We start from the raw sequence: 24,298 nt of genomic DNA, 5'->3' as shown, positions 1-24,298 counted from the left end.
CCTTCTCACAACTGTCTCTCTAGTGGGCTTTGGTTTTCACCCACTGGGGAAGAGGAGAAATAAGGGCAGACATTTGTTGGGAGTGGTAATTCAATTTCATAGACAACAATTTTCTTCCTGCTATGTGGGCAAGGGACAATGCTCTTAAATGAAGTTCAGGGTCAAAGTAATTCCAGTGTTAATGTCACGTAAATTAACAGTTACATGACTATTAACTTAGTCTCATAAACAGTTTACGGTTTATGATCTGAAAGAATTTACTACAAACATAAATCTTCCTTCATCTCCATGCCCTCTTTTTCTCCTTGCCCAGGCCTGATCTTATCCACTATAGCTCACTGCGGCAGGAGCAGCCCATTAAAAACCTGAACAATGCCTTTGATGTTGCTGAGAAAGAGTTTGGAATCAGCAAACTGCTTGATGCTGAGGATGTGGCAGTGCCCTATCCAGATGAGAGATCCATCATGACTTATGTGTCACTCTATTACCACTACTTCTCCAGGCTGAAACAAGGCCAGACAATACAAAAGAGACTTAACAAGGTAAGTGCATTGCTATCTTTGGAAGTTATAAGTTAAAAAGGTAAAGCTAAATTTAATTTGGAACTGTGGGGGGTTTTCTGCAAGCTCAACTTCAGGATCATTTTAACTGAATCAAAAGGCACAGCCATCTGAAAGACGTACCTTGAGACTTGTTCCTGTACACTCTCTGATGTCCAAGAGGGTTGCAATTATCTCACTGAAAATCAATCCCTTTTTGACCTCACGGTTTCTGTTGAGAACAGATACGGTTCCAAGGCAGCTTGGGGCATGGAGATCTCAATAAAATTTGAAGAAGATTAAGACTAGGCAAAAGCAGTCCTAATCAACAGTTTTCTCATTTAATAGGAATGATGATCCCTTCCTCTACAGAGCTACTTTGGATTTTGATCTCCTTTGAAAATCCTCATCCTTTCTTTCTAACTCCTTAGGTGAAAAATGAAAAAAACCCAACCAAACAAAAAGCCCAAACAAATGAAACAAAACCAAAACAACTTAATACCACCACCACCAAATAAAACTGAGAGAATGCTAGCTAAATTGGCTGAATTTTAAAAAAATTTATTGATTTTTTATTAATTTTTTATTAAATTTAGCTAAGTTATGGGTTTTTTTCTGTTTCCACATACAATTCACCTCACATAAAAATGAGCTATATTAAAAATTTCTTGTATCCCACTGATGGAAAACTAAAGGAATTTTGTAGTTGTTCCTCCAAAGACCACTTCCTTTGAGAGAATTTGTCTTCTATCTCCAGAGAACTCTGTTCTTGTTTTGACAAAACTACAAAAGAAGTAGCCTGCAGAAAACCTACACATCCAGGATGGGTCCTATGAACATCCGGATTCAGAGAACTGCCTGTGCAGTTGAGAGGGGGAATACATTGCTTAGAGGGAGGAACAAAAATTCACACTGAGACTTCCCTGGTGGTGACAAGGTGAAAAGGTTTTGCAAAACAGGGTTTGGTGAGCTAAAAATGTGGTCTGGGTCAAGGATCAGATGATCCTGTAGCATGGCTCCCCACAGCACTGAGCCTGTTAGTGTGGAAGGAGTTTCTGGAGGATGCTTTTTTTGTCAGAAAACTCAACGTTAGGTAGTCCTGCAAGGAGCAGGGAGTTGGACTGAATGGGCCTTAGGGGTCCCTACCAATTAGAGATACTCTAGGATGATAAGTATTAGAGCAGCATGTTCTCCAAAGAGATGCATTGGATGAGAGCAGGATTTGGAATTCAGTCAAAGCTTGGGCATCAGTCAGGAGAGTGGGCAGTAGGACTCCACAGCTCTACACATGGGTCACTGGATTTTGGCCAGGAAGCATTATTTATCTTTTGATAAACATGAAATAGTCCTTGAGTCTACAAGCATGTATTAGAGGAACTGTAAGGAGCAAGCAGGCCATAACTTTTGTATTTTATGAGTAAGCAGTTTGCTTACTCTGTCTTTTTTTAATTCTCATTGTGCTCCACTGTTTTTTCCTTTTTTTCATAGTTATAGTTATTCTTTCTTTTCTCTCTCTCCACTTACCTGCTTCTTTTTCTCCCTTTGACTCCTTTCCTATTTTTAGCCTATCTCGAATATTGCATTCCCATCGTCCCGCATTTCTGACACACACAATCAGAAGGAGAAGGAAACAGATGTTAATCTCTTCGTGTCCTTAGACCCCTCAAACAGATGGCTCTGAATTTGCTAATAGGATTGGGAGGGAAGCCTGAATGTGTCAAGGAAGCCTTTGGGTTCAGACTAAGTGTATGACCAGGACGGCAGAGAGAAACAGCTCTGGAAGGCAAATCTCCTTTCCCTCTCCCACCTAAGGTCTAAGATCTGCATTTGCTTGGGTCTTTCAGCAAGAACTGGGTATGATGGCAGAAAATTCAGAAGGGAGCCCTGATGTCATGGGCTGCTTTTCCTGCACTAAAGTTGGTGCTGTTTTACAGCTCTTACAAAACTGCAGCACTTAGTGATTGCCAAGTGCACTTTCTGGTAAGCAAAAGCAGATTACCACTTGGAAGGACTGGGTCTTTTCCCAGTGCCATCTCCCTCACTAATCTGCCTGGCTGGGGCAGGCAAACTCAGGAGAATGATAGAGACAGATAGCATTATTCAGCACTACACCTGACATTTGTAGGAGTAAAGATCTGCATCTTTACTAAGTTAGGGTGAGGAAAAAAATAATATGAAGTAAAAAGACAAAGATGGAAAAAATGTAAAATGGAAAGAAAGGATACTTTGATTCTAACACCTTTTGTCTCATTAGGGATTCAATTCTAGATGTTTGCTCCAGTATTTACCTGAACTTGAAATAAAGGCAGGTCAGGCCACAAATGAAATAGATAAATGTCTTGGTCTTGAAAAGTTAGTATTAAATCAGAGTTAACATCCTTAATAAAGCCCTGTTTGACCAAAAAATGTTTTCTAGTAATTTTAATAAAGAGAAACAGTTACAACAGAAGAGATGGAGAAGGAGATGTTTGACCACAGTCTGCTGTGTGCATGTGAGAACCAGGATCTTGTCAGATGGTCTCCTAAATCCTAAGTGGTGAAGCTAAAAGGGTGTAGTTACAGATTAGCCTAGAGTTGTTTGGGGTTGAGGTAAAAAAAATCTGTTTTTTTTTCAATTGTGAAACAAAAATTGTGAACCATGCTGTTTATTCCAAAATATTTTCTTAAATAAGAACTGAAATGAAACATTAAATAATATTGATTTATCTGTGTTTTATGGAAGGCTGTTCTAGCATTTCACCTAGCCTCAGATGTGACAGCTATTAGCACATCAATATAAAAATGTGCTAATATGATGACTGCTGGAGGCACTGCTTTCTGTTCACCCACCATGCTTCATTCTGTTTCTTATGTGGCTTGTCATTTTATATTCCCATTACAGATTGTGTTCCTCCTGAAGGAGATAGATGACTTGAAGCTCCAGTATGAGCAGATGGTCTCTGACCTCCTGAAATGGATTAAACAGAAGGTGGTGGAACTGGATGACCATCATTTCCCCAACTCTCTTCAGGAAATGTGGCTGCTCATGGCCAACTTTAAAACCTTCCGCACTGTAGAGAAACCCCCCAAATACCAAGAGAAGGGCATGATTGAAGCTCATCTCTTCAACATCAGGACCAAGCAGAGAGCCAACAACCAACGGCCATACTTGCCCCCAGAGGGGAAGATGCTGCAGGATGTGGAAAAGCACTGGATCATCCTGGAAAAGTCAGAGCACAACCGTGGAAAAGCACTGCAGAAGGAGATGCTGAGGCTGGAAAGGCTGGAACAGCTAGCCCAGAGGTTCCTGAAGAAGGCAGCCCTGCGTGAGTCCTACTTGGAAGACATGAGGAAAGTGATCGGGAAGCAGGACTTCTGGCCAGAGAGTGTGGACAGGATGGAGGCTGCCAGTAAGAAGCTGGAAGCCATTGTGGCAGATGTGCTGCCCAGGAGGGAACGCTTCACAGCTTTGGATGAAATGGCCTCCGTTATCAGCCAGGAGAACTATCACAGCAAAGATCAAATCTTGCAGAAGTGAGTGATGGCTGAGAAACTCTGTGGTAGTGGAGGTCAATATTAGTTGAAATTCTGTGGTGTGGTGGAAGGAAATTAATCATAACTGTGAATCCTATCTTTGCTCCTCATGAGTAGAACTGTCAGCAATTTCTTCTACCTGTGAACAGCAGATAAGACAAACACTTAATCTTCTTCAAAATTCTAACTTTTTTCCTTGAATGATCAAAGCCTCAGAACAATTTAGAGTGAAAAATATTTTTAAGGTATTTTTTTTATTTATGAAAGTATACCTACAAATTTCTACCAAATATTCTATCTGCCATGAAAAAATGCTTAGAGATACTATTTTTCCCCAAACCAACACATTTTCTATTTCAGTCTGCAATTTGGGGAGATATGAATTGTTTAAGGCACGGTATTCTCAGATTAACTCCGTTTGGAGAGAAATTATATATTCTCTGATTATCTCAGGTTATTATATAACCTGATTTGTGAGTATCTAAGAATGCCATACAAACAATTTCTCTCATGGTGCTTTTCTAAATTCAGACAAAATCAAGACCGTCTGTGAAAACTCAGAAAATCAGTTTAAAAATAGTAAATCAGACTATGAGATCAGACTGTGACTTATGATGTGGTTTAGATTAATGTTTTACTTTAAGCAGCCATTTAAAGAACACTTCTTTATTTTCCAGCCTTTCCACTGTATCAAGCAAAACACTGTAGCAAATAAAAGGATGTTTTATGAACATCCTTAAAAATAATGTCTAAATTTTAAGAAGTCAATGACAGTTGATGTGCTAGTCAAAATTCCTATAATAACATTCTTTTGACCTGTTTTGTGTTCCTGGCCTGTCCTTGTACACTGATGTCAAGAGTCATGTGTGTTCATTTAATTCCTCTAAAGCTGCAAGCGCTGAGAATCCTCCAGTGATGCCCAAGGTCTTTGGTCCAAACTGTTAATTTCTTTCCCTTCCATTGCAGGCAAAGGAACATTTCAAAGCAATGGCAGGACCTCCTGGATCAGCTGCAGAGACGAGAACAATCCCTGGGAACCATGCAGGAAATTCTGGGCCTCCTGAGGGACATAGATGCCATTACAGAGGAGCTGAAAGAGCTGCAGGTACTGAACCCTCTCCAGCAGCACACAACTTGCAGTGCTGCCAATGTGTGTCCCCATGTTCCAGGGACTGGCTGCTGCCAACAGGAGAAAAGTCTATCAGCTATAGAAAAAATAGACAATTTCTACCTAGATGTCTAATTGAGCATTTTGGTTCATCATCACAGATAACTACACGAGGAAAAACAGGCTTTGCTCTAGGGAATTTCCCAAATAGGAAAGCCAGGAATCCTATTACATGGAATGTACTACAGGTTCAAGTTATATGGTAATATAAAGATGTGAAACAGTATTTTCTAAATTTACGAGTACAAAAGCAAAAGTGGAATAAACACACTCCTGTTTCCATTCCACATTATTCTTCTGAATAGCTTCTGGAAGCTCCTGCAGTAATTTTACAGATGGGAATTAGCTCAACCTTACAGGTATATAAGCTCATGAGAAAGAAAAGTTCCACTGTAAATGCATAGTGGTTGCTTTTACCAAGAATTTCCAACTGTTACCAGAGTGTTAAAGCACAAACTCTTCAGCATGAGAAATAACTGGGTTCATATTGATTTTGTAATGGAAGGAAGTATGTGTACATTCTTTGCCTTGAAGACAGAAAAATCCTCATGACTACAGGTTGCTTTGTACTCAGGCTGAAAGAGTCAGCATGGTATATGAAGCTGTGAATTTCAAATTAAAGATAAGAGATATCACTAAGTTACAAATATTTCTGTCCTAATGCTAGTAGGCAAAGAATATCTAATGGTAATATTGGAACAGCAATAGTCTGAGAATATGGGAAAAGATTGGTAAGGAGAGATAGTACCCTAGGATTAATAGTTGTATCCATTGATACAATTAGGAAGGAGACAGACTGATAAGCACTTCTCACCTGTCACCAATTAACTATTATAAAGTATTTATTTTCATTATTTACATAGGCAAGTAGGCTCCTGAAATGAAAGAACATTGCAGTTAGAACATATCATAGAATGGGATATTGTGGAATTCTTCAAATACAGACTGTGAATCAATCTGCCTGCAGTTGGGTCTATAGCAAAGATATATTCATTGCACCCACAAATCCTGAGACCTTGAGTGCTTCATCAGAAGATATATCTTAGATGCCTATTTGATGAGCCCATTATTTACACTGCAACAGATCAAAACTCTGGATTGTTGCCATTAGCTTCTGGAATTGGAAAAAAAAAGTATAATTTCTCTAAATAGGCAGGTTTTTAGCTTTACCTATCTGACATTCTAGGACATTTAGAAGCTATGAGAGACAACAGGAACCTTTTAACTGATTTATTTGCACTGAGAGCCTGGATGGACTCTCTGAAAATGTCTAATTTTTTCTTCTCACTTTGTAGGTGCTGGTGAATTCCCAGGACTGTGGGAAGCAGCTCCTTGAAGTAGTAGATTTGCTGCAGAATCACAACTTGGTTGACTCGCAGATCTCTTCCTATGATGACAGATTGACACACATCACCCAGAGAACAGCAGAAATCAGCAAGGACAGCACAGTTAAATCAGAATTGCTTTATGCAAAAGTTCAGATGCTTCGTCAGCTGTACCAGAACCTCACAGCTCAGAGCAAGTCACGGTAGGGCTGTGCTTGTGGCTCTGTTCTTCCTGATTAGGATGCCCAATGTGCCATTCTTTAATGAGAAGGCACAGCTTCCCAGCATTTGAAATTTTGTCATTTCTCCATTTAACAAGACATAACAAAAGCAACTCGAGTGTCTTGATTGCACTTGTGAAAGGATCACTCACTTTTGTAGATGAGAAACAGATTCACTCTCAGCATTTATTATAACTTGCTTTATGAGAAGTCTGAATAGCAAGTGGTTATCTCCTCATCTCCTGGAGAAAGAAGGAAATATAATTTTGTTTCTTTTGTCTTATTCCATGAACAAATTAATATATGACAAAGAGGAACTAAAGGCATTCAAATTATCAATTTTTAAATATTTCTTCAATCTACCACTGTCTTCATGGAGTCTTAATTCTGACAGTCACATACTGTTTGTTTCCTTGGTTCAGTAAATCTCAGCTAGAAGAAGCCTTGAAGCTTTTTGAATTCTTCCGTGATTGCAAAGAGGAAGAATCATGGATCTCTGAGAAGTGGAAGCTGGCAAGAATGACAACATTAGGGAAAGATGTCAGCCAGATCACAGCCTCTATTCAGAAGAACAAGGTATCTTACTTTGTTGCTGGTGCCTTGTCTTTGTATTAAAGCAAGATTTTAGATCATCCATGTCTTTCAGTTCAGTCAGTGCAGCACTTATAAGAATGCTGTCAAACTAATCCTTATCTTAATGATAAGATAATCCTTATCTTATTTCAGAGTTTGGAATTTTTAAAAAATGTATAGAGTAGGCATTTTTTTCCCAAAGAGGAGAAATAAAAGAGTATAGAAGGAATATGCTTCATACTGAAGTAGAAGTGGGCCTTCTTGTGAAGACATTGAGCTCCATCCTAGCTAACTTTTGATGGGCAAAAAAAAGGGTTGCTTGTTTCTGTGTTTCTCACCTTTTTTTCCCATCCAAGAGAGATGACGGTAAAGAGAGAAATGGTGAAAATATCAGACATGGGGCTCTTGGAAATACTTGCATGACAGTAGCAGAGAGTAGGAGCCACTCTTTTCTCTTGGCTGGTGGAGAATGAGCTGTGCTGACATGTTTTCTGTCCTTGTGCTAGGCTCTTGAGGCAGAGTGCAATTCACACAGGGCCATATGTACAGAAGTGATGAGGAAGGGCTGGGAGCTCAGCCAGAAGAACCCCATGCGCCAGGACGACATTCTGAGGCAGACAGACAACCTCCAGAAGCTGTGGCAGCAGCTCCAAGATGAGATTGCTGATCGCAAAAGCCGCCTGCAGGCAGCAGCCCTCATCAAACAGGTAAGAGGTTCTGTTGGGGTGTGTGATATGTGGGACATGCATGTAGCTCAGTTCTGCCCCATGCCCCCACGCAGAAGACAACACTGGCAGGAAAGACTTCATCTGTTGGTCTTCAAAAAGATCTCTGGCAGTGAAGTCTCAATCCTCCTGCAAGCCAGGCACACAGGAGATTTGAGCAACTGGGAGATGCTTTAAAGGTAAAAGTGCTAATGGAAATAACTCACATGACAGCGCTAATGCAGAGTCTTTTTAGAGGGTGGATCAGGTACCTGTGTGACATATTTCAAAAATGAAAAAAATTCCAAAGACCACCAACAAAAGAAACACATTGTATGACTTAGATTGACCGTGAACTTCACAAATCCTGCAAATTGTTTGACCCTTCCATTCTGACCTACAATTTTACTCCCACAAACATTCACACATCTGCAAATAAAGAATTTGTATAAAAGCAACATTCTTAAATCATATCACATTATCTCAGGTATTCTTATTTTCTCCTTCTTAAGATTTTGCTCAGTCTGTTGTTTCCATTAAATGTTTGAACAAAACTGAACAGCTTTTTTCTTAAGAAAGTCTAAATTCTCTCTTCTCTCTATTGACACAATTATGGTGGTTTTTGTTTTTCTTTGTCCCTCATTACTATGGGCATTCTTTGTTTCCTGTTGTTCCTTTATTCTATGTCTCAAACCCATGTTTCACCCTTCTACAACCATAGACAGGCAGATTGCAAATTCTGGAAAAAAGTAAACTTCTGTTGTAGACCAAGTTCATTGCTTGTTCCTTAAACAATTAGAAAATATCTGTTGGTCTTACATAGTGATGCCTACAGCATCATACATTTTATTGCTGCTGTTATGCACCACAAAGTTTTAGCTAGTTAGGAGTTTTTAAGCAGCTACATATGCAATCCTTGAATCTCTTTACTCACTATAATTCTGTGCATTAGCTGTGTTGTGAGCATGAAATACATCAAGAGCTTAGAGTTACCTTATCCATAGCTGTCACAACCTGGAAGTAACCTGATGGCTACAGACCTAATGGAATTTCCCCTTATTCATAATTTTACAAAGAGGAAGGAGCTGGATATAATACTTCCAGCATGAATGCAAGTGTTTTCCTCCCTGTGCTCCTTCAGTACTTTGCTGACATCGATGAAGCAGATTCGTGGCTGCGAGAGAGGCAGCCCCTTCTCGCCAGCAAGGACTACGGCAAAGATGAGTCAAGCGCCGAAGCGCTGCTGCATCGTCACCTGCGCCTGGAGAAGGAGATCGCAGCCTATTCCTCCGAGATGAGGCGCCTCAAGGAGCAGGCTGACATTGCAGCACAGCAGGCTCCAGCTGCAGTAAGTAGGGAAGGGATTGTGTCACACTGTGTTGAAGAATGTAAACGAAATGGTTTTTCAATTATTTATTTTTTATTTATTTTACCCAAATAGAATATTCCAAATTAAGTTTTTAATTAGAACTGGGGGAAATTTTTAGGTGAAAAAGAAGTTACTTGTCTGCTCATAGCACACCTAGTTACTATTCTTTGAAGTGCTAGAAATGCTCTCATCCATGTTAGTACCTCTACTGGTCCTCAGAAATACATTCTCACTGTTCATTCTCATAAAATTATTAATTTTAATAATCTTTAAAAAGCAGACATTTAATCAAAACATCCTTACAAATTCTTCTGGTACCCTAATGTAGTGAAGAACTATCCCACAACTCCAGTAGCAGCTCATTCCATCCCTTATTATTAACACAAATGAGATGAAGTTAAGCTCTTCAGATGCCCCTCTTTTTCACTGACTAGAAAGGGAACTTTTTACCTGAAATCAGTTCATTTAATAACAGAATTCAGGGGATATGAATGAATGACACATTTCATAGTTTATGTTACATGTCTGTATTCACTCAATGTTTAGCCCAAAAATTTGAGAGCAATGGGCATCTCTTGTGGTCTTTCCTTTACCTCATCAATCCAACATTAATTTTTATTAGAAAAATATTTTATTACTTTGCTATGAAATGTGAAAAAGCACATGACAAGATGGTGTTGATGCACAAATAGAAGTATTGATTCACTATGGCACTCACAGATTTTGAAACTGGAAGTGTTCAGGTACAGAAACATCACCACAAAGAGAACAATGAGCACAGTCAGTTGCCTTGCTTTGTTGGCACTCCTGAAAAAAAAAAAGCTTCTCCAACCAAACAACTCTGATTTGGGCAGAAAATGAGAATTTTTACTGTATCAATACATTTTAAAATGAGCTGAATTAAACTTCCTCTTTAAACAAAACCAAAATATTTTTCAGGTTTTTAAATTAATTTCTCAGAATAAAACAGTGGAAACAGTTCCCAAAAAATACTGGAAGTTTTTGGCTTAAAGGGTCACAATGCTGTGATTTGAACTAGCAAATCCAAATTTTCCTTCCAAGTGAAATTTTATCCAAATCAGAAATTCTTATCCGTTGATTTTATTAAATTTTTCTTAACAGATGACAAAGAGGGAAGCCCCAAGTGACTTAAACCAAAAGACAACTAAGCTACCATTCAGTCGAACCTGGGCAACATCTGAAACTACATCCACTGGAACCTCAAGTCTGGATGATCATTTTCTTCCAGAGAATATCTGGAAGACCCAAGAAGAAATAGATTCACTTTATGAACATCTACAGAGCATGGCTGAGGTATAATATCCCCTTCTGCTGTGCAGTTCATGAAAAAATCCAAACCAGTGAAAAATTGAAATTAAGTGCTTTGCTGGCTTCTGCTTTTCAGTTTAATAATGTGCCTCAATCCTGTAAATTCCTGTAGGACTTCAAGCCTTGAGATTATCATCGAAGTTTTGTATCAAAACAGATTTATGTGGGCAAATTTCCCATTTATATTCCAGTATTTTAGTCCATGAAAAGCAGATTCTTTTGTGTAATCCTTTTCTTTTCCCCCCTTAATGTTTGCTTCTTGTAGCTCCTCAATCACCAGGCTTTCTTGCCTGACACCAGAAAAAATAAACTGCAACCTGTATTTTGTTAATATGCTACTCTTCATTCACACCTGCTCTAATCATGCCCTAAAGACTGACACAAACATGTTGTATGTGACTTTTACATATTCTAGAAACTGCTGCCTTATGCCTTCAGCAAGTAGCAGCAGGTTGCACAGCAGCCTTCCTTACTGTCCAGAGGCTGAGCACCCTCCAAATTATTCTCTTATGCTTTTAAACCACTGTTTCTCTGGAAGAAATATTGTGATCTTAAAATTTCATGTTCTGTTCTCTTTCAGCAGAGTCTGGGAAAACTGCTAAGGTACTAATACCATGTGTATTGTAGTTTAAATGGAAGGATCTTTTTTCTGTTGCTTCAAATGGTAAGGAGTTATTACAACAATAGTTAAGTCTTCATCTCTCTTATAGAACAGAAAAAAGGCTCTGGAGGAGATGATTGGATATTATCGCTTCTGTAGCTCTTGCGAAGGATTTCAGTCATGGATGAGAGATAAAGAGAACATTTTCCGCACTCTTCAACCACAAGCAGACAATGTGGAGGTCATGCAGCAGAAATACCAGGTATCCCTTTTTCCTCTTCCCAGATGACACCTTTTTAACCAATTTTACCTTAAGAAAAATGATAAAGTTGAGATATTATGTTTTAGAGCCTTTTCATTAATTTCAACTTAGAGAGTCATGCATAGGCCAGATATTTCTTTTGTACAGACTATGCCAAATTACTGAAGCTGATGTGACTGTGTCCCTTTATCTGCCTGTGAACACGGTATCCTGTACAAATACCATGGTACACAAGGATTCTTTCTGTCATTTATCTTGCATCACTTTAAAAAAGTACCAAATTATGAAAAAATCCATCAGTGCACTTGCATCCCAGTGGAGTGGGACAAATGTGCACAGTGTGCACACCAGGGAGGACAGGGGGATGCAGGGGAATTGTGTGCACATGTGTGCATGGAGAAGGCAGGCAAGGGAAGAAGTCACCTGTGGAAGAGGGATATGAGTGGATGTAAGAGATGATAGAGAATTGTGTCCACAGAAACAGAAAAACCTCATGTTCTTCATTATTGTATTTTTCCATTTTAGAGATTTTTAACGGAACTGGCTGCAGGCAAAGGCCAGCTGGAAGACATTGAAAACTTAGCTGCTAAATATGGGAAGATCAGTCCCAGCAAATATTTTGAGATCCAGACTTGGATGGAAAAGATCAACATCAGGTAAAAGTGCTACTGATAAGCAGAGGATTGTGTAACAGGGATAATTGGAAAGCTGACTATTCTAGACCCTTCTAGACAACAGTGCCACCAACGGGAAAGGGGCAGCCCTCAGCTGGCTGTAGGCTGGCCCTGAGCTCAGTGCCGTGTCTCCAGGACTGAGGGGGGCTCCTAGGACCCTGGTACCAAATTGTTTAAACTGTAGAAATTTTTGTGTGCCTGTAAAAGCACAATGTGAATTCATCCACAGGTGACGAGGTTGTATTCAGAGTAGTTCGGCAGCACTGATTTGGTGCTGCAGATTAAAAAATGTCCTCACAAATCTTGAAAGGAGCATCAAACCATGTTTGACTTCACTAAGAGTATTTAGTATCTGTTGTGAATGTATTCTGCTACCATGTCACTCAGTGGGCATAGGCAGGTCCTGATTTTGACCATGGTTATTTAATTGCATCGTATTCAGAGAGTTCTGGTCACCTGAGCAGGTCCCGATTTTGGAGATGACACTGATATGAACTTTGATGTTGTGAGGGAGTGCTGGTATTCATCCCCACCTATCCCAAACATTTAAGTCCTGATGTAATCTTTATACAAGACTCTTTCTGAACAGAAAGCAGATACAGTTCATTTATAACAATGGCTACAAATTATCATCTCACTTCAAGGTGGCAATCCATGGAAAAACTGAAGGAGGAGAAAGGCTCTGAGCTGATTGGAGTGGCTGATGTGAGGACATTTCTTCAGGACTGTCAGAGCATAGGGGTACTACTGCAAGACAAGACGGTCCAACTCAGGGATCTGGAACCAGGGAACTTGCCTGCTGGACTGGAGTCAGACAAGCGCAAACTGTACACAATTGAAAGAGAGGTCCTGGTGACAGAGAGGAAAATTGAATACTTGAGGAGTGTTGCAAAATCGTAAGGAACCTTCTTTATGTTTTCACTTTCTTTGCTAGTTCTTTAAGATCATGCTGCAAATTATGGCTATAAAGAGAAAGAGCAGCTTTTAAAGTTTCTCTTTCTAGAAAATCAAAGAAATCACTTGCCTGCTCGACTGAGCTGATTTCTCTTGAGTGTGGCTGGGTGATTGAGGAGGTGTTTTTTTCCAGACTTCACAGCTGTAGAAGGATGAATACCACAGGATTGTTTGTAGCTCTAAAAAATCCTCTCTTACTAGTGTTAGTTACCTGCTTCAAAATGTGGAGGTATCACTTAGGTCCTGAAAGAGGGTAATTAGAGGAAGCAAGGGTGATGGTAGGAGAATAGCAGATAATTGTGCAAAGGAAATTTGCACAAATAAATTTGAAATATTAAAGTTTTTTACTTAAGTTTTCAGTACATTCACAATGGGGATAAGTTGCCTTAGCTGACTTTCTTTTTAATGGAACTCTAAATATCCAAATCCATTCCTTTTAAAGAGTACTAGTTTAAGCTCTAAGTGTTCATACAGTTGAATGTATTTTATTGAAGGATCAAGGACACCAACCCTGCAGAGAGCAGGGCCATCACTGAGCAGGTAGAAAACATGGAGAGGCTTCTGGCAAAGCTCAAGCTGGAGATCCAAAAGAAGCAAGACATTCTGCAGTGGGCCCAAAACCAGCAGTCCTTCCTGCAAGACAGCCGTAGGCTCCTGCTGTGGGCAGAGGGCATTCAGGAGAAACTGAGGAGTGAAGAAATGGGTCTGGACGTGGAATCTGCAGAGCAATTGCTGAAGGAACATCAAGACCTGCTGATAGAAATTGGCTCTCAGAATGAGAGGTAGAGAGATTCTGGCAGGGTGGGCAGAGTGGGGTGATATGACAACAGTACTGTGAAAATGAAACATGTAAATCATGTACATAAATTGTGCATGAAGGTGATATCAAAATTTTATTCACATTTGCTTGAATGTCCATGACAAAAGGAGACTGCAAAACCTAAAATCTTGTCAGCTTTTGCATACTTATCCTGAAGACTGGGGGAGGGGGAAGGAAGAGCTGTGTGTTTGCAGTAGTAGAATTCCACAAGCTCTCCTGACAGTCTCAAAAAGTGCCATCTGTACTTTATTCCAGTACCCCATTCCTTCTCAGGCCTTATGCTTCCATTTGCCATCATTTTCAGTTCTTCTTCTGCACTGTTATGAATTTCCAGATAACTGTTGGCCCTCCTTTCCCTTTAAATATGAAAGCCTGCTTATGTGGGCTTTCAGTCCAGATGGGGAAATCTCACCTACTGCCTCCAGCATGTATCCCTGAGCAATAAAACAGCTGCACTTTGTAGTGCATAACCTGCAGGGAAAAGGTAATAGGAAGGGAGGGAAACTTGGTGTATGGGTGCTGCCAAGAGAGCAAAGAGCTGTGATGAAAGAGAATTCGTATTCCCTCATGCAGTGAGGTCTCATTTTTCTTTTTGAACTCTGGGAAGATTTCTGCAGCTTGAAGAGCTTGGGCGCAAAGTAATCCACCAACAACCCAGTTACAACAGGAGCCGAGATGTCCACCAGACCATGGAGAGACTTGCCAAGGAGAACAAAGAGCTGGAGGAAATGTGGGAAAAGCGATGGAAAAAGCTGCAGGATGGCCTGGAATTGCAGAAGTTCAATAGGGAGGGAGACCGTATCAATGCAGCCCTCTCTGGCCATGAGGCCTTTCTCCGGGGGGATGACCTTGGGGTATGGACAGCAGCTGATCTTGTTTCCTCCTGCTTCTTCTCCCCATCCAGGGAGTAGCAACAACCTTCTCTATTAGAATGGCTTCTTTATTCTTCTGATCACGGCATTTCCATGCTTGGGAACTAGACTTTCAGGATCTTATTAACATTCATATGTTCTTACTCACCTTAATGAGAACAAAGCTCATTGTCCCTCAAAAAAAAATTTAAAACAGCTAGGGTTGTGATTTGTTGCTGTTTGTACATGTCATATGGTTTATATAAAATTGACTCATCCATTAAAAAATAAGGTTTCCACTTACACATAGTAATTTTTTTTCAAGTAAAAATGCAACCTTTTTTTTTAAAAAAAAGCTTTTTATTTCATTAATTTAAGAATATTAAAGCATATGAAGCAAAAAACAAATATTCACAAAATCAGTGAAGACGGAGGTTGTGGTCTATCACTGCCTCTTATGTTCTCAGCTGAACCCAAAACATTAATACTTTGGGATCAACTGAGTGGAATAAAGTTTTACAAGTTAGTCTTTTGTAATGCATATCCCTACATGGGCCAGACTGGGGACATAAATTTAGAATGCAGATTTTCTTAAAAGGTGAAAATGGAACCATGATGGAAATATAGAACAGAGAAACCAAGATATGATGCGAACCTGCTGCTTGTTTGTAGCCCTGAACATCCTTGGGCTCATGCAAAATGTACACTCTATTTCCTGCCTAAAAGAGAAGGAGGAAAGTAAGGTCCAACTTTTTTTTTTTTTTCACAGCTACAGAAACAATAAGAGCAAGAAAAGTCCTGATCAAATTTTCTTTTTCAAATGCAGGACCATGTAGATGCTGTTCGAAGCCTGCTGAAGCAACATCAGGAATTTGAACAACTGCTGATGGCACTGAAGAGACGAGTGGAAGCGCTCAATGAAAATGGGGTGAACCTACTAGAGAGCAGGCACTTCGCATCTCATGTGTGAGTCCAAACCCATTGCTGTTTTATTTAGCTTTAATAAATGATCCAGTGTGATCATGTGAAATGAAAAATTTTCTCTGAGGAGAAATTAGTTGACCTCCGATCCACAATTTGATGGATAAGGGAGCCAAAAGGAATTATTTTCAAAAAATAGATTTCCTGTGCTCTTAGGACAAGGAGGTTAAATGTGGCATTTGGCAGAACACTAGAATAATTTGTTTTGTATCATAAATTACACATAGTGATAAAACTTCCTTAGAGTGAACTCATTAAATGCCTACAGAAAAAGAACGCCTTAATTTGTCAGTATCACATATTAGAAACACGGTTTGCTTTCAAAAAGTTACTGAAGACTTCACAAGCAAAATTCTTCAGGAGCAGCTCCTTTGTGTTTTTGTCCAAGCTGAACCGTTAACCTGTAATTCCTTTCTCTGTGCTAGAGATCTAGTAAGGGGTCCCCTTTGCAAACAAGAATTAGAAATAGAGGGTTAGAATGGACCTCTTGGATCAGAAGACTGTGCTCTTGTGATCATAAGTGATAATGTCTTGAACACTCCCTCCACAAAATTATAAAACTGCCCTTAAGATCTGATTTCTTGCCAGCACTACTACCATTAGAAAACCATTCCAAAGCCTCATTGCACTTACACCAAAGTGGAAGTTATTAGTTAATTATAAGTAATATAACAATTATATAACTATGGAATATTCAGAGCAGAGGGAGGTCTCAGTGTTCCAGTATATGGCTGCAGTGCACTAATGTGACACAGCCATACAAGAGGAAAATCCAGACCAGCTAGCAAGCAATACCTGCTCCCCAGGTGAGCCCAAAATGGTGATGGGACAGAGCCTTATATCCCTTTTTCCTGTCAGCAAAGTCGTAGAAACTAGATTACATTTATATCACAGTCATGACTGCAGCATAAGCAAGGGAAACCAGTATTAGTACAGCATTGGACTTTCTGTTTTTCATGGTAGTATTGAAGAGAGAATGGTCACTCTCCGGAGAAGGTGGGAGCAACTGATACAAAGCAATGCCAAGCGAAAACAGAGGTTGTTGGATTCCCTACAACTACAGGTAACTGATACTGCAGATTTGGTCAGGCATCTGTGAATTTGGAATTTTACCCTTTGTCTTAATATGAGACAAAAACTCAAAGTGCTGAACATTCCTACTACAGCTCACTTTCTCTTTGGCTGTGGGACAGAGCTTTGTTTTCCAGGGAGCAGATGATGCGCTGGCAATAAAACTTACAAAGCTATAACCATAGAAATTTTTTTTAAAAAAATAGGAGATTCTGAATGAAAAGTATCAACAGAATGCTTTGTCTACTGGTTAAATTTATTCTGTTCATTACTTACTATTGTTCTGGGCCTTAATAACTTAGTGCAGTTAATCAAAGTTTTGGCACCAAGCTTAGTTTCTATGCTGAGATATGAAGTTATACTGGAGGATTGGTTCTCTTCTGGTTAAAATATTCTATCAACAATGCAAAACTTCACTGACAATTACAGGCAACAGATTAGTAAATGTGGTAAAAAAGAGACCAAGAGATATTAGGATGCCTTAAAACTTCATCTATAGTTCAAGATTATACTTCATTAGTTAAATCAATTTAATCCTGTTTGTTTTCTGTAAGGAGTTTAATCGTGATGCTGCTGAGCTTTTGATATGGATGGAAGAGAAGTACAAGATTGCATCAGATGAATCCTATCGAGATCCAACTAATGTTCTACGCAAGCTGAAGTGGCATGAGGCTGCTGAGAAGGAAATGTTGGCTAATGAGGAGCACTTTACAACACTGATAAAGGTGAAGGCAGCTTTGGAGCTGTTTTCCATCTTGTACCGAAATTCATAGATGCTGACTGCTAATAAAGTGATGCACTGTGTTTCTCCAGAAAGGAAATAAATTGATTCAAGACAACCATTATGCTGCAGTTTCTGTCCAGGAGAAGATGTCAGAGCTTCAGAGGAAGTGGAGGGAATTGTATGGCAAGATGATAGAGCGAGGTGACAAACTGAGACAAGCTGGACAGCAGGAACAGCTCATGGAACTGCTGCAGGTCAGGAAGTCATGAGGAACAGAGGGGAGAAATAGCCTAGGAGCCTGGTTCCTCTATTGTGTGGACACCACATAAAAGAGAATACCATCCAGATAGAAGTGGTTTTTAAGGTCTCCATTTCGTCTACAGCTCCTGGAAAGAAACCCCAATATTATACTGTCCAAGCTAACTTCAAATTTATGAGCACGATAACAGCCAGCAAAGCATCAGGCTGTTGAACTTGGGCTCAACACTGGATCTGTGTGGCCATCCTGTACTGGGAAAACAGCCCAAACTCTGTAGGGGTCAGTGCTATGCACACATAACTGCTTGCCTGGAGGCAGTCTGGGGCTGCAGGCATGACACTGTATTAAGCACATGGTCATCCAGTCAAATTTTATAACAAGGACAATATGCTGTGAAGCTGTTGTGAGACCACTATGAATGGAATTGCTGTTGAGTTACAGCTATAATCTGAAGTCTTTGAAGATTGTGTAACTCTTCTATATTATGTTGCTGAAGATATTTCAAAGAGACTGTTTTCAATGATGTGTTTTAGTGTTTCAGGGAGAAGAGTACTCCAAAATAGTTCACAAAACAAAATATTCCCTGAAGATGTCTCTTAGAGATATCCAGACATCATATTACCAAGAAAGGACAATTGGATTAAAAAATTGTGTCCAGGAAGCTGTCATAGGGAGGGGGTGAGTGAAAGAAAGTGTTGAAAAGACAGTATGAGTGTGCTGTAATCTTTTCCTGGCAGGATGCCAAAAAGAAGATAGAGAAAATTGAGAAAGTTCTTCAGGAATCTGAGACAGGCCATGATTTGCGCTCCAGCCGTGATCTACTCAAGCAGCACAGACAGCTGGAAAATGAGACACGTGAGCTGGCAGAGAAAATGAATGCCATTGTATCTCATGCAAGGAAAATGGCCACCAATCACTTTGACTCCCAGAGGATTCTGGATGAAACACAGAAATATCTGAAAAGGTACAGTGTCCCTCTGTTTTTTGTTCCCGACCACCTCTTGTGACAAATAGCATTTTTTATTCTACCTTCTAAAAAATTCTCTTGGTTGATTAAGTTTAACCCATACTTGAGAAAGATTCTTCCTTCCAGCTGGACCTGGTCTGTACCTACACAGCTGCCTGTTGACCCACCTCAACCTTTATGACTGAACACTGCTCCTTGCCAGCTGCACTCCTCCTCTAGTCCCTTTCTTATCCCCACTTCATCCACTGCTTTGTAAGAGGTACAATGATCCAGCATTCAATACATCACAGGACAAACCTAGGACTTTAAAAGTGTAAATAATTTTTTCTCTGCTTACATTTAGTGTTATCATGTAGGTCTGCTTGCCAAGGATGTATGTTATCATGTAGGTCTGCTTGCCAATCCTTGTATGTGCAGCAGCTACTAAACATTGAAATTTATTTGCAAAGAAGTGTCCAGTGCTTCAAAATCTCCATGATGGTGTTGTTGTCTAATTCCCTTGGCAGAATGAGGAAAAAGCTTTGTTTTAACATGTATTTAATGGATGACCCCTAGGTTTGAGTCTTTGCAAGCACCTCTTTATGAGAGGCATAAGTTGCTGGAAGCTGCTGTGGATCTTTATGAGTTCTACCATTATCATGACATGGAACTGAACTGGATCAATGAGCGCTTGCCTATTGCCCATTCCACCAACTGCGGGAAGTCCTTGGATGTGGCTCAAAACCTGTTGCAAAAGCACAAGGTACCTCCTTTATTCAAGTCTTTTATAGCGTGGTTACCCACTGCACTTCACCTCAGCCTACAAACCTGCACCACCCCTGCACAGTCAAAGCTTCCAATGAGTACATTCACTGATTCCATCTCTGGTCCAGATAAAATGGTTCAGTGGATTGACACAAATCAGCAGAGTGGTGATGATTTTCAGAACAAATACAACATTCCTGTGAGAACTGCAAAATTTGTCATATTATGGAGAATGATTAATGTGAGAAATTGCATAGCTCTTCCCATTAAAAAAGGATAAAAAAAACTAGTGCATTTGACACTACATGGAAAAGAGTAAACAAAATAAAACTATTGTAGTTTTCTGCTTATGGCTTCATTATAAATTGTATATTGAAGTTTGTGTGTACTGGATTTTCTAGGAGAGCATATAATGGGCGTTTAGTAATTATCTTAAATCTCTACAGATTTTAAAATGGTCTGGACAAGCTACAGTCACTGTATTTATAAGGACAGGTTAATATTAATTTCTGGGGAGTTTGATTCTTTGTAGCAGTTCCTCACAGCCAGAGTGGTACCTCAGCTGTCCTGCACCACAAGCAATGCTGGATTTTGTAGCACCTTAATTGCAAATTTCATGAGAACATTTATAAGACCGGTGGGGAGGATTTATGGAGCAGTAGTCCAATAGTTTTCATGGTACTGATGACAGTGTCTCTCTTTGCATCATCCTCCAGCCCCTTCATCATCTTGGATATTTTATTTTTGCATCACCAGCTCAACATTTTTTTCTGATTCCACCAGCTTTTTGTCTCAGCCTGTGATCTGCTCCTTCTCCCAAATCTCCCTGGCTGCTGGACAGGGGAAGGGTCAGGAGCATGGTAAAAAGAGGACTTTGGTGTAGGGAAGTTAGGGGATGTGTGCTGCTTCCTTACAGACCCTTCCCTCCTCCCTCGATGGCAGTATCAAGAGCAGAGCATTATGTGTGTGGGCTGGCGCCACTGACCAAGGCTGAGGGAATAAGACAGTCCTGGTGTCCACTTGCTGTACTCTGCCCACTGTCACCAGCTGCCAGTTTTGCTTAGGATTAGGAACACATAGAATTTACTTGTCCTCACATATCCTTTATTCTTATTTTTTCTTTTCCCTCATTTCCAGGAACTGCAGGCAGAAGTGAATGCCCACAAACAGCAAGTCCAGCGGGTCCTGGATAAAGGAAAGACAATGATTGTAGACCAGCACCCATCAGCTCAGAAAATAAGTGAGAAATGCCAGGAGCTTCTAACTGCCTGGCGGGGCTTGGAGACATCCTCTGAGGAAAGGATGAAGCAGCTGCAGCACTCAGTTGGCTTCCAGGAGGTACAAATTAAAGCAAAGAGCTTGCACAGTAGCTTCTTCAGACAAACAAGAGGACCATAATGCTAAAGTGAATAAAAAAACCAGCTTTGCTGGGACTGGTATTCTCTCCAGCTGCTTGAGGCCAGACTCATGGGAATAGAGGTCTGGACTGCACAGCTGAATGCAGCTCCCACTCTCCACCTGCTACCTTACAGGTTCCCTTGGGTTCTCTACCCATCCTGTATAGCTGTGCACAGAACACACATTTCTCCCAGTAGTAGCTCCTTTCTCTGTGTCTTTACACAGTCTCAGGCTTCAGCTTATTGATGTAATGAATCCTGAACTGGCCCTTCATACTGGAGAATTATGACATGGAAATCAGAAAAGAGAGGATTTCTTGTGCTATCCATTCTTTACCTGTTACATGCAACAATTTTCCAGGCAATAAAATGATACTGAGGAACAGATACTCTCAAATACTCTCAGATACTCTCAGAACAAGTTAGGAGTTTGACTTTATTCTTTTCAATAGGCTTCTGGACCTTCACACTTATCCTGTTTAAAAAAATTAAAATTAAAAATGGCATGCAAATATTTATATCGATAATCCAAGTTTTCTGTCATCAGTGGGTCATTTAGGAAGTCAGTTACTCAGGTGGTACATGCAGTTTTGTAGAAATAAACAGCATTTGCATGGAGTTCACAGCCCCAGTTAAAGTATATTCCATTCGATCATCTGGCCTTTATTTCCTCTATATATGAACACACTTGTCAGAACCGTAGACTTTATGAAGCCTGATTCTTACAGTGATTTGAACTTCTCAGGTAGAGGAAGTAGAAATGTCCCACTGATATTATACACTTAGTTATCCTGCACTGAAATCTTCCATCTCTGATCTCTTCATAATTTTATGATTTCACAGAGAATAGTGAATTAAATATTAAATAAAACATTACAGTAAGTCTTACAGTGCACCATCTATTTAGAATTTATTAGGTAAGAAAAAAATGTCATTAATGTTTTGAAAGTTGAAGCTTATTTGTTTTCTCTTTAACTGATAGTTTTTAATGAATATATCAGACCTGGAGGCTTGGATAGCAGAAAAATATCCACTTGTGACAAGCAAGGACTACGGTAAAGATGAAGATGGAACACTGAAACTCATCAAGAAACATAAGGTATTTCACTGCCTAAATTCTGTGGGCTAGCCTGATCTTTTAGTCCCTCTGCAGTCATAAAATTGTTTGTCTTATTGGTAGTTGAGTGCCCAGGCATCTACAACATTTTGCATCGATATATATCTACATATGGGTAAATTGATAGAAGAGATCAGTGCAGTTTACTAACTTGGTTGGTAAAATGTAGTTTGGGGGAAAAGGAGGATGGTGAATATTCTCATATTCCTCTGAGGCCAAATCTGACTATCTTCTTTTCAGTTTCAACAGATGTGTGCAGAAGCCTTGTAAGTTTTTCCTAAAATCAAAGATAAAGTATTAATCCAGGAATACTTTTCTCTACCTAATATTCCATCAGGGAATTCTAATTGTCTTTATTCATTTAATTGTTTGAATTTCTGTACAATTTTTTTAAATGTTGCTAGAAAATAATCAAAAATCATTCAAGTCTTGGAAATGTCCCATCCTTCCCAAAAATATTTCTTTTTCTTTGTCACTACACCCTAGGCTGTTCACAGACAGTGGCTATCTCAGACAACTGGCTCTCAATTCACTGTTTTTCTTTGTCAGGCACTGGAGCATGAGATTGCCATTTACCAAGATTTGTTGAAAGAACTGAATGAAAGTGCTCAAACTCTTCCTCTTGTGGGCTCCATCCAGTATATTGAGGTTGATGCACCAAAGGAACAAGTTCATTCAAGACTTCAGGAGCTGCAGGAGCTAGCAGCAGCAAGGTACAAACCAGAACTCCCCCTTGGATCCTAGATTAGATTCAAAGCCCACTGAAATCAATAAAGGATATCTCCAGTTACTTCACTGGAATTTATATTCATTATATTATAAATAAGTAATTTATTATAATTATAATTATAATATTGTTCTTGTTATTAATTTTATTTTACTTCTACATTTTATAATTAAATTATATTATCTCCTCTTATTTCAATTATATTTAGGAAATTGCTTGTTTCTATATTATAATTCTGTGCATTTATGAGCTTTTCATTTTACTAAACAAGACTTCTACAATTTATTCAAGGAGTTTTGCTGCATATTAAGGATTTGATATCTACCAATTTCCTCTTTATCTTTAATCATCCTCTCGTAAAGTGACTTCAGGCGCCAGATTCTGGCTTGCATTTGTGGTATTTCGAATCTGCTATCAATCGTAAAAAATATTTTTAGAATGTTCCCTTAATGCTATTTTAAAATTACTTGATCTTTACATATCGTAAGAGACACAATAATGAATTCACTTATTTATATACCCAGTGACTGTGCTAGTATGGGAAGGCTTTTATTCTTGAATAATCCTTTATTTTTAATTTCACTTTCTTTCAGTTATTATTACAGTAAGATATTTACAACAGGACAGTTGGCTTGTGAAAAGGATTTTAACACTTATAGTTTGTTTTCAGAAAGGAAAAAATGGAAAAAATGTCTGAACAACTTTGATTTTTCCCCCACAAAAATTTCACTCAGAAAAGGAAGAGGATTCTGCAAGCAGAATAACAAATAAATTAATCTGAATACTAGAATATCTAGATCTAAAGAAAATGCTGGTATTTCACCTTTCATTTTTAATCTTGTTTACAGTTGAAAAAGTAAAAGCATCTATAGAAAAACCTGTGAATGAAAAGTTCAGAAAAAGAAATAATCTAGAAATATCAAAACACTTCTGTGTGTTGAACACAGAAATGTTTTCATTTTTCTAAATATTAACCTGTATCTTGTGGCACCTTATTGGTGCTCTGGTTTGCACCTCTCGTCTGCATTCTCCTTGGGCTGGACTCTTAACAAGTTACATCTCTTATGATGAACATTTGTGACTTAAACTGGGAAGCCAGATTCTTCTTTTCTGAAATATTTGCACAATGGCAGGCTGACATATGGAAATTTTTTTTTTTTTTTTTTTTTTTTTTGCTGTGGAAGCCCCATAACGTGTCTGACTGAATTATAAAGTAATCTAGACCATTGGAAATATGTAACAGGTTGGAGCAATTCTGCCACACAGGCAATATGAGAATTGCATCCAAAGGCTTTCATAGCATCTGCTTTCCTGATGCTCAGGAAATAATTCCTTCTCATTTTCACAAGTTATTCAATTATCTTTAGAAAGACAGATCAGGACAGATCTGGAAAAAATAAAGGGGATT

At 39.2% G+C, this 24,298-nt stretch overlaps 1 protein-coding gene across 1 annotated transcript in view; it reads left to right on the top strand.

Annotated features, from left to right (window-relative positions):
• Nucleotides 1–24,298, top strand: part of SPTBN5 (spectrin beta, non-erythrocytic 5) — a 92,818-nt gene that overhangs the window by 6,872 nt on the left and 61,648 nt on the right. Inside the window, exons 6-27 of the mRNA XM_077180556.1 lie at nucleotides 314–542; nucleotides 3,421–4,052; nucleotides 5,019–5,157; nucleotides 6,516–6,748; nucleotides 7,189–7,342; nucleotides 7,846–8,046; nucleotides 9,185–9,391; nucleotides 10,535–10,726; nucleotides 11,452–11,604; nucleotides 12,130–12,260; nucleotides 12,923–13,174; nucleotides 13,727–14,014; nucleotides 14,660–14,906; nucleotides 15,730–15,869; nucleotides 16,848–16,947; nucleotides 17,510–17,680; nucleotides 17,769–17,933; nucleotides 18,676–18,902; nucleotides 19,461–19,647; nucleotides 20,787–20,987; nucleotides 22,029–22,145; nucleotides 22,713–22,876. Coding sequence (XP_077036671.1) covers nucleotides 314–542; nucleotides 3,421–4,052; nucleotides 5,019–5,157; nucleotides 6,516–6,748; nucleotides 7,189–7,342; nucleotides 7,846–8,046; nucleotides 9,185–9,391; nucleotides 10,535–10,726; nucleotides 11,452–11,604; nucleotides 12,130–12,260; nucleotides 12,923–13,174; nucleotides 13,727–14,014; nucleotides 14,660–14,906; nucleotides 15,730–15,869; nucleotides 16,848–16,947; nucleotides 17,510–17,680; nucleotides 17,769–17,933; nucleotides 18,676–18,902; nucleotides 19,461–19,647; nucleotides 20,787–20,987; nucleotides 22,029–22,145; nucleotides 22,713–22,876 — 4,530 coding nt within the window. The remainder of the gene's footprint in view (nucleotides 1–313; nucleotides 543–3,420; nucleotides 4,053–5,018; nucleotides 5,158–6,515; nucleotides 6,749–7,188; nucleotides 7,343–7,845; nucleotides 8,047–9,184; nucleotides 9,392–10,534; nucleotides 10,727–11,451; nucleotides 11,605–12,129; nucleotides 12,261–12,922; nucleotides 13,175–13,726; nucleotides 14,015–14,659; nucleotides 14,907–15,729; nucleotides 15,870–16,847; nucleotides 16,948–17,509; nucleotides 17,681–17,768; nucleotides 17,934–18,675; nucleotides 18,903–19,460; nucleotides 19,648–20,786; nucleotides 20,988–22,028; nucleotides 22,146–22,712; nucleotides 22,877–24,298) is intronic.

This window comes from Agelaius phoeniceus, chromosome 6, assembly GCF_051311805.1.
Source record: "Agelaius phoeniceus isolate bAgePho1 chromosome 6, bAgePho1.hap1, whole genome shotgun sequence".
In the NCBI taxonomy this organism is placed as follows: Eukaryota; Metazoa; Chordata; class Aves; order Passeriformes; family Icteridae; genus Agelaius; species Agelaius phoeniceus.
The sequence above is the reverse complement of the archived record's forward strand: the minus strand, read 5'-3'. Positions and strand labels throughout refer to the sequence as shown.